Source organism: Athene cunicularia (genome assembly GCF_003259725.1).
Source record: "Athene cunicularia isolate RWA chromosome 1 unlocalized genomic scaffold, athCun1 chr1_part2, whole genome shotgun sequence".
NCBI classification, from domain to species: domain Eukaryota; kingdom Metazoa; phylum Chordata; class Aves; order Strigiformes; family Strigidae; genus Athene; species Athene cunicularia.
The window spans coordinates 61,027,015-61,041,998 of NW_020799092.1; the positions used below are offsets into that span (position 1 = coordinate 61,027,015).

The 14,984-nt window shown below is 38.5% G+C and overlaps 1 protein-coding gene across 1 annotated transcript in view; it reads left to right on the plus strand.

Moving 5' to 3' along the window:
• MAPK12 (mitogen-activated protein kinase 12) overlaps positions 1-14,334 on the plus strand; it is a gene marked incomplete at its 5' end in the record, with an annotated part of 41,111 nt that extends 26,777 nt beyond the window's left edge. The window contains 6 exons of the mRNA XM_026867999.1: positions 4,029-4,143; positions 5,806-5,877; positions 7,986-8,065; positions 8,845-8,923; positions 10,518-10,691; positions 11,571-14,334. Of these exons, the coding sequence (XP_026723800.1) occupies positions 4,029-4,143; positions 5,806-5,877; positions 7,986-8,065; positions 8,845-8,923; positions 10,518-10,691; positions 11,571-11,641 (591 nt within the window). The remainder of the gene's footprint in view (positions 1-4,028; positions 4,144-5,805; positions 5,878-7,985; positions 8,066-8,844; positions 8,924-10,517; positions 10,692-11,570) is intronic.
• Positions 14,335-14,984: the final 650 nt, after the last annotated feature.

The following is a 14,984-nucleotide window of genomic DNA, read 5'->3' on the forward strand; positions in this document are numbered from 1 at the left end:
CTGTGGCTGCCCCGTCCCTGGCAGTGTTCAAGGCCAGGCTGGATGGGGCTTTGAGCAACCTGGGCTAGTGGAAGGTGTCCCTGCCCATGGCAGGGGGGTTGGAACTAGATGATCTTAAGGTCCCTTCCAGCCCAAACCATTCTATGATTTTTATGCAGTCACTCAACTAAAAATACTTTTCAAGAAAAAATCATGTCATGGCTACAGTCAGATAAGAGCTGTAATGGAGAACTGGTTTTATGATATGTTGCAGCTAATCACTTCAGAGAAGCATGAGAGGAATTACATACTGCTCACCACAAATGTGAACATCTTATTTCTTTAAAAGTGATTCCTTCTGCACTGTTACAACTAACAGGAGTATCCATTGCACGTAGACTAGAGTGCGTTTCATAGCAGGAATATGTCAGTTCTGCTTTATTTTTGCTCTTAATTGAAGTAATGAGAAAAAAAATCATTAAAGAGAGAAAATTTCTAATTAAACCTCCTGTAGTTTAGCTGTTAGCTGGTTTTACTGCTACACTGCAAGACAGGTGCATTTTTTTTATTACCTCATTGCTGCTTCTCCGGAGTGGGGCAACTATTGGCATGTACTGTGACTCCCTTCGTCCTACCCATCGGGACTTCTCTCCAAAGATGGGTAGGAGGATAGTGCACACCCACACTCCTTCCCAATATAGAAACTGGGTTCAGCTGGTGTGCACCTTTGCAGACCAGGGCTGTAGCACCCATTGTGGAAAGTTACCCGTCCTGAAGTGTAGGTGTTGCCACTTCCTTGGAAATGTTCTCCATTGAGTCCATCTGAGTAGTAATTCTTCTCCTGCACAGTGTTTGTCACCTCAAGCCTCCTTCTGAATAATTGAACTGAAGCATCTAATCTGATCAGTTCTGATTGCAGTTTCTTACATGTATTGAAAATCTTCCAAAGCCTGTTAGAGTGGACTTCATGGGAGTAGTTCAGTTATGTGAGAATTCCAGTTTTGAACAAATATAAAAAGTCTTACTACAAACTAGGAGATACAGAAGATCAAAGGTTGTGAAGCACTCCCCTCATTACCTAAAATAAAAGTTGATACAACACTGCAAAAATGTTTTTAGCATACAATATACAAACTATATACTTGCATGTAGCGGTTGTAATATTTTTTGCTATTTGGAGACTGACCTGAATATTTAGGTTCCTGTCATTTCCCTATCTAACACAAAAAGCCATTGTCTTCTCCGGGCTTGTAGGTGGCCAAATGGTGAATGGATCCCAGGGTGACTGAGGAAAAAAAGAGTCTAGAACAAAGCAGTTGTACATGTTTCTGTTCACCTCCCCCCTAGCTGTGCAATTACGTTTTGAGGTGCAGCCCAGGTCTAAGACATTCTTCCATGATACAATCACTGTATCTCTTTATTTAACACCTTACTTTTCTGTTACCTTGAACGTCTTTAACCTTTTAGATAAATTGGTGCAGATAATTCTATATCAGAACATTGTGAAATGACAATATAGTATTTAGCTTTAGTTTTTGTTTCTTGACTCTCAGAGCGAAATTACAATGTCCTTGGTTGTACAATAAGCTCTGATAGCATATGCAGAAGTGTAGATTTTCAGTTAGGAAATACTGGTTGTCAAAAGACAACTCTGATCTATAAACAGAAAGCAAACTATAATATGTTGAGAAGTGTGCATAAAAAATATCAAGGCAAGGATTTAACTGGAATCTCTCTTACACTGAAGGAGTTGAACTGACTTCCCCTGCATGCCAGCATTCAGATGCAATGGGCAGGATGTGACCCCGCTCTAAGAGCGTTCTAAAGTCAGTTTATGCGGGCACAGGACCATGCTGCCAGGATAGTCCAAGCCTTTTCCCCCATGCCTGTGTACTCAGCAGCTTCCCTTACAACAGCTCCAGTGGCAATGAGGCTGTAGGAAGGTTAGAACAGTTCCTTGAAGTGGTAATTAATTAAGAAGCAATAAGTTTTGTTTTTCACCATGAGCTCTCTGGATCCTTCATCTGATACTCTCAACTGCTACAGAGTAATCAGAAAAGTGACAGTGAAAGGTGCAAGAGAGGAAATCACTGCCCTTTCTTCAGTGTCAAAGTTACAAGATATTTTTGTTACGGTGACTGAAACAAGTTAGGAAGATTAAGTTTGCTGAGTAGAATGGGGGCTTCTCCTTGAGGAGCTAAGGGGAATTTGCGCTCTCTTTCGTAATTCCTGTATTACAGAAAAGATTTTCAAACTTGTTTTGAAAATTGCTTTGGGAGTTCCAGGTGAAAAGTTGAAGATTGAAGTATGAGAAAAATAGTTTCATGTGAAGATTATTGTTGGAAGTAGTTAACATATAAAGTACTAACAGGATACACTTGTTTCTGGGCCTAATGAATATGTAAATTAAAAGAAATCCCTGAAGTTAATACACTATGCACAAAAATTCTCACTGATGTTTTCTGCTTTAACAAAAATACAAACTCAAATATTTTATCTGTTTCCAATTCCAAGTGTCACAAGCCTTAGTATGGAAGATGTCTAAAAAGCTGTGACAGTATAGATGGTACCCATGTGGCTTTTGACCTGTTATGTAAGACTTCCTTTTGTTTTCCACCCTTCCTCTTGTGTTATTGAGAAAGCATAATGTGTGCTGTATATGTAGAATAAATTTGAGATCTGTAATAAAAGTGTATTTTGTTATTGCAAATATTTTGAGTCCAGTAAATCTTCAGTACCCAAAGAATTGGCTGTAATCAAGTGCATTTTATTAGTAAGAATAAAAATCTCTCCCTTTGCATCCTATTCCTGTTTCTAAATTGTTAGGTGATCAGCAGTTATGGGGAAAACATGTAAATGGTATTTCAAGTATGGCAATAAAGATAAGCTATAACATTTTATACTCTTGATCTGTGAATGAAAATATAATTTTCCTTTCTGTTAGTGCCAGGGAATGATAAAACTATCTTGAAATATTTTTTAATGTTTAATTATAGAGAGAATTATAAAAACATAACTCATGGTATAGTAATGCACAGCTGCTCCTAGCAAAAAATTTTTCCCTGTCAATATATACTAGGAAGCCTGATACACATTAAAAGTAGTGGCTGTTCATGCAGAGCTACATATTCAGCTATCTGTGGATGATGATGATTTATCTTGAGTAGACTTTACTTACCCAGGCCCCTGCTTCTTGTTAGGGGCGTGAGCTTCTGATAAACATGAACTGACTAATTCCAGGAGTGGATTTTTTTTGCTGTTGGCCCCATCTTTAGACATCATCTTTTGATGGTCTAAGCAGATGGGCCTTATTAAGCCAATTTTGTAGAAGTTGACAAAAGGTTGTAATTTTTTCATTTTTTTTAATCTTGCTGCTGTACACATTGCTGTATCTAGAGGTAAATATATGAGAGTCTTAGAAATAAACTGAATTGTGCATAGTACCTTAAAAAAATTGCACACTGACCATGCTTTCCTTACAGAGGGTTATTCTGTAGTTGATGCAGTAGGTTGGAAAAAACTTGGTGGGACTGAATAATGGTAATTTCCTAATTTTGTTGAAGATTTTCTATGTGACCTAGAGGAAGTCTTCCCTTGTACGAGTTACTCATAAGATGGAAATAATGATACCTCCTTACTTCTGAATATTATTGGAACACACTTTTGAATATGACAGCAATGAATACCATAGGTGCTGGTTTTTTAGCCCTAACATGATATAATGGTGATTCTATGGCCAGGGAACATTTGCATTGAATGTGACCAGTATCTTTTTAATTAATAATTAAAGAATCTATTATTTTCTTACCGGGTTTGCAGCTTTTCATGTTGCTATAGGAATATCTAACTTGGAGAAAAAAATTGTAAAGCTCCTTGCTACTTCTGTCTTGATTTTTAAAATGATAAAAAGACACTTCAGTGAGAAAAGGATGCAAAAATAAACCAGTCTCTGCAGGTTGCTCCAGTTCTTTCATTTTCCATGTTTATAAAGTTATATGAAACAGATAATTATCTGTCTGATCAGGATGTTCTTTGTGTTTCCACTACAGATTCTGGATTTTGGATTGGCAAGGCATACAGACAGTGAGATGACCGGTTACGTGGTTACAAGGTGGTACAGAGCCCCAGAGGTCATACTTAACTGGATGCATTATACGCAAACAGGTCAGCATCTCTTCAGAAAAGTGTTAACAGAGCTTAACCATTCACTGAATCAGGTAATTATAAGCATGTCTTTGTTTCTGAAGTGAATGAGAAATTGGAGGTGGAGATGACAATATAATTATGCAAAACTTTCTTGTCGATAAATTGCAGGTAATCATTTGGTGATTGTGAGTTTGGGGACTTGTTTGTATATTTTCTGAGAGTAACAGAAAGTGCCAAGGTGACTGGAAAAAAGTGATATAAATGTACACAGATGTGACAGTCTGGTCTGTGTTCTTGTGTTCTGCACTGACTGTCATCTTTCTGCAAAGATCTGCTGATTGTAACTCAGACAGGGGAAGATGGCAGAAGGAGGGAATTCAAGTGACACTAGTATAGCTATGGAAGTTTTTGAAAGCACTGAAAATTTACTTCCCACATGCATCTACCTGTTACTGAGAAACTGATTCTGCATATGTCATGGTTTGAGCCCAAAGGGCAACTGAGCACCACGCAGCCATTCACTCACACCTTCCCCTCCCCAGCACTGGGAAGGAGAAAATGAAGAAAAAGGCTCAGGAATCAAGATAAGGACAGGGAGGGATGTCTCACCCATTAAAAGACAGACTTGTTAGGCAGAAGACAGACTCCTTAGGGGACGCTAAAAAAGAACATCACTTTAATTCAAACACTAACAAAAACAACAGAGTGGGACAGTGAGAAGCATTACCACATCTTAAAAACACCTCCCCACACCCCTCCCTTCTTCCCCTTTAGTTTTATTCCTGATGCCTCTACCTCCTCCTCCCAGTGGTGTGGGGGTAGGGAATGGGGGATTTTCCATCAGTTCACTGCTCTTTCCTCCTGGGGGTGAAAGCACTCCCTCACATTTCTTCCTCTGCTCCACCTGGCTCCCCTCTCACAGGAAACAGTCCTCCATGAACTTTTTCTGGTGTGAGTGCTTCCTGTGGGCTGCAGATGTTCCCATGCTGCTCTGGCATAGGTCACCCCCACATGTTGCAGTCCCTCCAGCACTGAACTACAGCAGTGGGGGCTTCTTCCCTCAGAGTCCTTGGCCTTCTTTGGGCACAGATGCCTGCTGCAGTATTGGAGTCCTCCACAGGCTTCAGACAGATTTCTGCTCCACCTCTGTGGGTGGCGGGGGGGCATCCCTACCTTCTCACCTCCAGATACAGGGGAGTCTCTGCTCTAGCTCACCTCCCACTCTTCCTCCTCCTTTCCACTGACATTGGTGTTTGCATAGGTGTCCATGTCTTCCTCACAAGCCCCAACTGTTCCCAGGTTCCCCTGCTTAAATACATTATTGCAGAGATGCATCTAATTGGCTTGGCCTTGGCCACAGGTGGGTCCGACTTGGAGCTGGGGGAGCTTCAAGAAGCTTCTCACAGGGAGCCACCGCTGTAGCCCCCTCTCCCACTACCAAAAACCCACCACACAAACCCATCATAGCATATTATCAGATTATCTTCAGTTTGCTAATTAAAAAGGCTGGTAGTTTTACCTATAGTGCTCATCATACTAGGCAAAACATTCATTTATTTTATAACAGGCCATAAAGGTGAATTTCACACTTCTTTAAAATATGTTTTAAATTAAATTTTATGTACATTTAAATGAACAAGTGTTCAGCAATTTAATGTGATGATTGGTCTTTTTTTACAGTTGACATCTGGTCTGTGGGCTGTATAATGGCTGAGATGATAACAGGGAGGCCTCTATTCAAAGGAAATGATCGTATCCTTCAGTGAATTTATGATACTACTGTAAGAAAATGATGCGACGTTCTTGTGTGATACAGTAGGCCTGTTCAAAAACTGATGAGCATAAATTGAAATGAATAGTAAAATGTTTTGTACCTTTCTCACTAATTGTTTATTTGATATCTGTATGACTTCTGCACGTATGCAAATTAAAACTTGTATTACTGAACTTTTTCAATAGAGAAAGAGATCTTTGAATCATGTCTCAGATCATCAGGTAAAAGGCTCTGTGATGATACAAGAGGCATATTTTGATTTTTTCAGTAATAGCTTCCACAATTCCAGAACATGCCTAGAAGATTCTGCTGTAGTTTACGGACTTATGTGCACAAGCTGATCCATTTCTTGCTTTTTGAGACTTTTACCAAAGATGTTATGTAAGTAACATCTAGTAAAATGTTTTAAATTTACAGAAAACATCTAGTCCTATAATTTCATTGCTGAGGAATTAAGCAAATAGTTAAGATTAAGCTGTAATTCAACCTCAAGTGATACTTCATGGGCAGTAATAGTGGCGATAGTTAATAGGGGATGGTGTTAAGAGAAGACAGCAAGAATTTTTAACTTTTTTTTGTTTCCAAGCTTTGTATGTTTGTCAGCTCAGCCTAATAATTTTGCACTGCTTTTCCCCTTGTGGAGTTCCAGTAAATAAATCACTTACCTGCAAATACTTGTTTACAGAATCACTGAATTACAATTGTTTAATTTTAAGCTATGTTTGTATTTAAGTACATACATGTAAGATTACAACTTCATTGCATGGATCATATTCTTGTTTTATAAGGAAAAACATAAAAGAGGAAGATTGCATTCACCAGAAAAATGATGGGGACTATGGAAAAGTAGAATATATCAAATTACTTCAGCTGTACAGATTTTAAGTACGCATTAGTTCTTAACAAGAAAATACCAAAATGTCTGCTAAAGAACAGCCATTGACTAACACATAGCATTTCTCAACTAATGCTAACCTTGAGCATTCTGGTACATAAGTAAGAAAATGAATGAGTCATAATTTTCAAGTTGCACTGTATATGTAAGAGTGGAAAAGCTGGTATTTTAGCCATAATGGGTTTTGGAAATTTCAGAAATGTTGGCTGAAGTTCTGCATCCTGTGTTTTGAAGGTAACTACCCCAGCATAATAGTCCTTGCTGGCCTTTGAGTATACAAATCTGTATTACCTGTTAGGGAAATGAAGCCATGGGTTCAGCTTTGGGTAGTTGAGTAAGAAAACAGCTAACATGGGATTTTTGGTTTAGTGTTATGAATAGGATATCCTGAAGACTTGGTATGGGACTTTATTTATTTATTTATTTCATTAACATTACCCACCATTGCCTTTTTCTGCAGAGGTTGGTGGAATCCTTGCGTGCATTGAACTCTGATCTAGCTTCTCATCTGCTGCTCTTAACAGAGTAGCAAATAAGTCATAAGGCTGTTCTCTGCAGCATTAGCCTCCTGTAAATATGGTGTTTCTTCTTTGAAACAGCTAATATTGTTGCTGATTAATTTGTGCTGGTTTAGGACACAGAAGATTAGGGAGTGTTCTGATGCCTCACTGAAATGACTCCAATATCTCAGATCTGGAATCGAGCTATGCAAATGAGGAGAGGGATTACTTTTTTTCCCCTTCTCGATGCGGAGAAGAACTAACACAGACTGGTGTTCTCTGATTTTTGTTCTGTTTATCATACCACTCAATGTTCTCTGACTTTTCCTGCCTCTACATCACCTAAGTATTGGATAGACCAGGGCAATGCATGCAATTAATGCATTGGTTGTTCAGATACTCCAATACTTTTGGACTGATTTTGACCAAAAATAAGAGGAGGCCTATTGATATTAGAAGAGTTTGCAGATTCAATTATATATTCCTAAATTACAGGATATTTTATTTAATGTGCTTTCGGTGTCTTTGCCTTTTACAAGAAAAAAAGGAGAACTTTCATCTTTTATAAATCTGTTCAGTCATTGCATTGTGATTTTTGTTTCATTTTCCAATAGCTAAGAAATGCACAATTTCTGCAGGGTGCTTAGTTTTCTTATGGTGAAAGACTTTGTTCCTTATTTCTGGTATTCAGACCTGGACCAGCTCACAGAAATAATGAAAATAACAGGTACACCAACTCAAGATTTTGTTCAAAAACTGCACAGTCAAGATGTAAGTATTATGCTTGTCTCAGTTGGTTTTACATGTCTTAATTTTACTTAAGCCATGCTCCTTTCTTAGGCTGGCTGAGATAATAAGTATTGACTACTGAAATGATCCCTGATGGTACATCTCTGCCTTGAAATGCTTTGCACACCCAGAATAACTACTGGAGATTAAGGAGGGAGAGCAAATGATCAGAACACTTGAAAAATCTGTATATTTAAATACTTCAAAGTTTCCAGTGTGCACCATATAAACAGTTGAGCTGATGAATTACTACTTTTGTTGGGAATGTACTGAAAACATGAACCTACTCCAAAAACCCAGTTGTTTGCAGATGTCTCTGACTTCGTCTTTCCTATTCTTATGTGGAGGTCCTTCTAAAATCCTTAAGCCTCTACTATAAAGAACCTAAAATTATTCATAAGAATAACTATACAATTTAAACACAAATTACCGTATAAGGTTCACTTCTAGAGATTCCTGTAAACTCAGCATAACATTCTTTCAAATGATGCATACATAATTATTGTAATTAATATATTAAATATGGAGCACTAATAATTAAAGCTTTACATTATCATTCCTTAGTCATGGTTTTAAGGCTTGATTAAAAAAAAAAAAAAAAGTTATTTTCAACAAGAAGGTGAATATAATCAGGGCTTATGACCCCCCCCAAAAAATTCACTCGCACAGTGTGCTATTGTTGTTACCTATTAAGCATATGATTAATGTTGTCATATTACAAAGGCAGCAAAGGCCTAATTTAATATCCATTTTCTTTTAAGGCAAAAAACTATATCAAAAGCCTCCCAAAAGTCCAGAAAAAAGATTTTGCATCCATCTTGAAGTATGCGAATCCTTTGGGTAAGACAGTTTGTGTAGATGTGTACAATTTGTATTGTTCTTGTGCTTGCATTGGAGGCAGCAGCAGTATCAGTCATGTGATAGGTTATGTGATGGTTCTTGTGCTTTTCTATCTCTTGGTTTCCATAATTCATAACTTTGATTGTAGTGACAGAACTTTGTCAAGTTTGGACTCTGCTAGGATTCACATGTGTCTTAGAAGTGTCAAAAAAGAAGTATTGTGTGTTTCAGGCTTTGATCCAGCTTAATGGTTTTATTGGAGCAGCTTTTGCAAGGGCCTGGGAGATTAAATATATGTAATAAATTTTTCTCTGTATTGTATTTGAAATATAATTCTGAAAGCTCAATCTGATCTGCAGTAGAAATGCAATCAAAATTAAAGTTGACATTTTAGTTGTGGAACTAATACATCCTGAGAAACATCTGTGCATTCCTGAGAAGCACTGGCCTGGATTTGATAGATACAGCCAGAAGAGCATACCAAGTGTGCATAGCTGTGACATGACCTGAGGCAGCCAGAGCTCTGAGATGGCTCTGCCCAAATCTCATCTGTTCCCCAGTGACAATGAACACTCACAAAGCCAGTTTTATTAAAATATAAATTAGGATAATTGAATCTCCTCAATTTTAAGAAGTTAAAAATACACATTCAGATACAATAGAAGTAAACATGATTAATAAGCTGCTCTTACCCTGACTGTATGGTTAGCTCACTGATCTTCTCAGCTACAGCAAGCTACACTTTTCCATTTAGTTTTTAGGACATTTCTTCCTATCACCTCTGTGCCCATATGGCTGGTCCTTACATAGAGAACAACTGCTCATGGTCTGGGAGAGAAGGTTAGGGAGAATCCACAATGTGGTAAGCAGGAGTTGCAGCTCTTGTCCCACGCTGCTGCCTCTTCCTTTCAGCTGCTCCACCCAACCCAGGAACGTTCTTTCAGGATAGAAAAACAGAGAATAAACAACGTCATTCATCATATCTGTTTACACTAGCTCGCTTTGACAGTCTAACAGTGGACCTGGTCCAAAATCCACTGGAGAGGAACACAGAAGATTTTCATGGATTGTTTTGGCTGAGTTCAAAAACACATGGCAGATAAAGTCAGCACTGAGATTCTGAGCATGGACAACTGACTTGTTTTAGTGAACTTCAGAGTGCACTTGGGCTTGGGTTTGGTCACATACAGAGCAATTCTCATTAGCTCTACACCCACCTGTTCATTCAGCTGGTGTCAGGTTGTGATGTACCTTAGAACCTCAACACGGTGGCAATGAGAGACACCTGGGAAAGCCCCAAGGCCAGTGGTCCTGGAGCCAGGAGCTGAGAAGTCCTTGGCTAAGGTGATGTGGCTATAGTGCATACCGAGGCAAGGGAGCACCTTTGCATTGCCTCAGGCTTTGTACACATCCCAGCTTGTTCACAACACTGTTTTCTCATGCAGATGGACCCCACTGACTATAGAATGAACACCCAATAATTATGCTTTATAACTCTGTGTATTTATCTGAAATGTCTCCAGGGCGGGCAATGTTACTGTGTACAAGCTGGAATCAGTGGTGTGATTTGAATACACTGTTTTCTATACAATAGCTGTAAACCTTTTGGAGAAGATGCTGGTGCTGGATGCAGAGAAGCGAGTCACAGCAGCTGAGGCTTTGATGCATCCTTACTTTGAACCAATTCATGATCCTGAGGAAGAAATTGAAGCTGAAAAGTATGACGACACATTTGATAACATGGATCTTCCACTAGATGAATGGAAGCGTGAGTTTAGTTTTGTGATGTTTTGAAAAATAGTCAGATAAAAGGCCATCCAGAAATGAGAATATTCCCCTTCATAATCAGATAAAAGGCCATCCAGAAATGAGAATATTCCCCTTCACAACTTGTCTTCTCTGCTTTTGATGGAACAGAGTAAATAGACAGTATTAAGATAGAGAAATGCTGTTGATAAACCAGTGTTCCTCTTTTCAAGTCCTCCTGGAATGATCCCCAAAGGCTTCTTCTCTGCCTCCTAACAGAGGCTTCCCTCCTTCCTCCCCCTCCTTCCTCCCCCTCCTTCCTTCCTTCCTTCCTTCCCCTCTGTCCTCCCATCTTCTGCAACATAGGAAGGAAACCGTTTCTGTAACATGTTCCTTCCTGTGGGTAGGACAGGTGAACAGATGCCTCAACTGTTGGCTCTATAGGACTGTAACAGTTGCTGGCCTTAATTTTTAAGTTAGATTCTCTCAGGGAGAGAAAACATATCTGTCCCAGTAGAGATTTACGTCTGAATCTAGTTTTCATGTAACATCAGAGGTTTGTATTTTGACTTTTAAGTGAAGACTTGACTTTTAAAGCTATTTTTCTCAGTAACTCTTTCTGAAGATATTGCCCATATACTGTAAAGTCTGTGTTCACATCCTTTTGAAAGCACCTGTAACATTTCAGTATTGGACTACTTCAAATTTGAAATGGTGAAAAAATGGTCCTCAATTCCTTTACGTTTTGTACTTTTTTTTTCTTTTTTTTTTTTCCTGAAGAGGTCTCTCTCTTCCTGACCTAGATCAGAGCATAACCATGCTGGGAGTTGCACCTTGCTTGTTTCTGTGGAGGTCCTTTTCAGATTAAGCCAGTAACACGGTTTATTCTCTTGTTTTCCAGGCATTACCTACAAAGAGATACTGAACTTCAAGCTGCCACAGACATCGGAGTCAAAGGAGACTGCGGTGTAATTGTATGACTCAGTCTTTTCAGAACTCTGAGGAAAGTGGGAAAGTTGTAAATGTTTGTGACATTTCAGGTGTATAAAACTTTTATAGATAAACTGGATGTAATCTGTTTCATCTGCACTGTAAGAAAGAGCAATGTCTTTTACTCTGCATGTGGAAGTTGGTGCCTTTGGGAGTAGCATTTCAAAACTATACAGAAACATTCCTGTCTACAACTTCTTCCTTCTGCATGAAAGGATTCAGACTGTGATAACCCAGTGCCATCCTCAAAAGAGCAGGTAGAACTAATTCTTCAGCTCAGAGATCAGAAGAGTACGTTACTGCCTCAGGCAAACTGAGATACAGTGTCAGAGATGTGCCGTGACTGCTTTCCCGGGTCACTGAACTATGTTGAACACAAGAAGTATTCATGTGACTTCCTCTGGAATATTTCACCTTGGTGAAAGCCTGGGGCAGCTAATCAGCTGCTACCTCAGCTAGTGCAGCGGGTAGCAGAGACACAGCCCGAATGAATGCCTGTGTCCCCTGTCCTACGTGAGCAGAGGAGAACCTGAGCTCCAGCCAATTCTGACAGATCTGGGCAAGAGGCAAGAAGCAGAGAAGTGTCAATGTACTGGATTTTTCTTTTTTCCCAAAGTAGCCAGCATAGTAGGACAAGATTCCAGAAATGCACTAAGTGAACAGTCACTGGATAAACAATCACTGTCAAGGAGTACACTGTTTTCCTCTAAATACAGTGCAGTCTCTTTGTATAATAGACTAGGAATCAAAGATTTCCAGGGAGAAAATTCTTAAGACTTTCTAAAATTTTGTAAGCTCTTTAGCATCTTTGCATTGAAATGATCACTGAGAAAGTACATCTTCTCAGAGGATGTACTGGTTATAGAATCAGCAGTGATGATTTTAGAAGTAAAGCTGCACATGAGTCACATTATAGAAAATAAAATGAGGATAAAAATGCTACACTGCAGCTGTTCATTGGGAATACCTGCAGCAAGCTGTTTTGCTCACAGTGTAGAGAGGTATTGCCAGGAGCAGAATAACAACCATTCCTTTTTTAGCCTTTTGAACTCATCTTACTTGGAAAAACCCTCAGACCTCCTGTTGAGAGGTGCCTTACTGGAAGGACTTAGCTTCCTGATGGGATAGATTGATTAGATACTTCATGAGTTCCTCTTACTGTATTTTCCTTAGTGCTTAGTTTGTAATAGTCTCTCAGGAGGTAGGAAAAAGAAATTGGCAAACCCTTTGGTGAATAATTTCTTTGTGAGATTGCTTGTCCTTGTTAAGTGTAGTGGATTTACGGTTGACTGACTGGATGCGGATTATTCCCAATGCAATATGCTGTTGTATGTTGCTACTAAGTGAAACAGTTGTGAAGACATTTGGTCTTAGCAGGTAATAACTGGAAAAGAAGTAAGAAATTATTTGGTGTTTTTTGCTTTAATAACCAATTTAAATCAGAAGTTTAATCAAGGCACAATTGTTCTGTTTCTTGAATTCAATGAATGTTTAAGTTAAACACCTGTAAATATTAGTATTTCTTTAAAAATTGCTTGTGATGAACACTGATTAGCTGAGATGAGTCTCTTAGAGAGACTAAATGGTAACAGAAACCTTGAATTATTGATGTATTTGAGAAGTCATTAAAAACTACAGTTTCAAGAATGCGTTAAAAGCAGAGAATGTAATTTCAAACAAAACATTTTTCCATGCTACAGGTCACTGAGAAAGTCACACTTAAGAGTCATACCCCATTTTGCACTATTAACTTTCTGCTTGGATTACACTTTTACGTTAAATAAGAACTTTATTTTTTACAGAATAGATTTTTTTCTCTTAGGATCATGCTCCATGGTCCTCTTTGAAAGTCTTGGGAGAAAAGTGCCTATTGGAATTAGTGAGTGTATTAGAGCCAGTTAATGGGAACTGGAAAATGTTGAAAACTTCATTGAAAATGCTCCCTCTGTATTTTAAATGGAATTTGAACATCCTAAATTCTAATAAATACCTAAAGTCTTGAGATAATGCAGATGGCTCGAATGTTGGTCAGACTTCGAGGAGGCATTATTTTTCATTGAAAAAATGCTTTGCATTTTCTTCATAAATGCCAACACTTCAATGGGCATTTTTACTTCCCCCCACCTTTAGCTTTAATGAAGTCAAGCCCTAAAACCCCCCATTGGTTGAGGTGAACCTTTCCCTCTCTTAATTTAGTATTGGAGAAGCAGCTAGCTCGCATGAGAAGGGTAATGTTAGTGTTTTTCTAGATACTGGAGGAATACAGAACCAATAAAATAACTGAAGACCTTGATGCAGGTGTCAGCAGACAGAAGTACTGCTGTGCTGTCTATTCAGCAGTCTGTAAGGTAAAGTAACAAAATGTGGAAAGTTTGTCACATCTTGGCAAGATGTTTCCATGAAGAGGTTATAGTCTGCAGAAACAGCTCCAAACAGCAATAGAGACTATTAGTGTAAATATCTCATTAAAAGAAATGCGAGGTGAAAGCAGAAATATTTTGCATGGGAGGCAGCTGCTGCTTCAAAGGGAGAGACAACATTTCCTAAGTTTTTATTTGCTGTTTCTACTGGTGCTAAGCAACTCAGGAATAAGAACCCAATTTCTGTTTGCCTTAGAGAAATGTAAATATATTCTGCATGTACTTGAAATGTATTGTGACAAATAAAGGTTTGTTTTTTACACAATAACGGTCTTATTTCCCCCATATGTATTCCCAAATGTATAATCACTCCTGAAATTAGTATTTTCACTATAAGGGAACTGTATGAAACCTAATATTGTAGGTACATTTAATGTAATATGAGCTGCTGATGTAGTTTATTTTGGAAGTCGGTCAGACCACAGATACTAACCTTTCTCCCATTTTCCAAACTTCGTCAGACAGAGACCTGATCTGATTGTACTACTGCCACCCAATTATTTCTTACATCATCTTGGATTTTACAAAACATCTCTGCTTTGTTCTGAAGGATAGGATTTCAGCCCTTAAATGCATTACATTCCTCAGCCTGATTTTAAAAGCCAAAGTTAGATTGACAGTCAGCAAGCATATATATCTTTGAGTTAACAGAGTTCTGATAGGATATATGAGACCTTTGCCCTGAAAACCCACATGTCCCCCCACTGTTTTAGAGCAGGATTATGCCCTTAACTATTAGTCTTCATTACACTGAAGATTCTTCATTCATGTTGAATTTTGATAATGTGTTGTTGTGGGTCAGATGTGGCTCAGTTTCACTTATTATTTTCTGGGTTTTCAACAAGATAACACTGAGGTCAGTGTTAATTAAGTCCTACAAAATGTGTTCAGAAGATCCTCTTTGT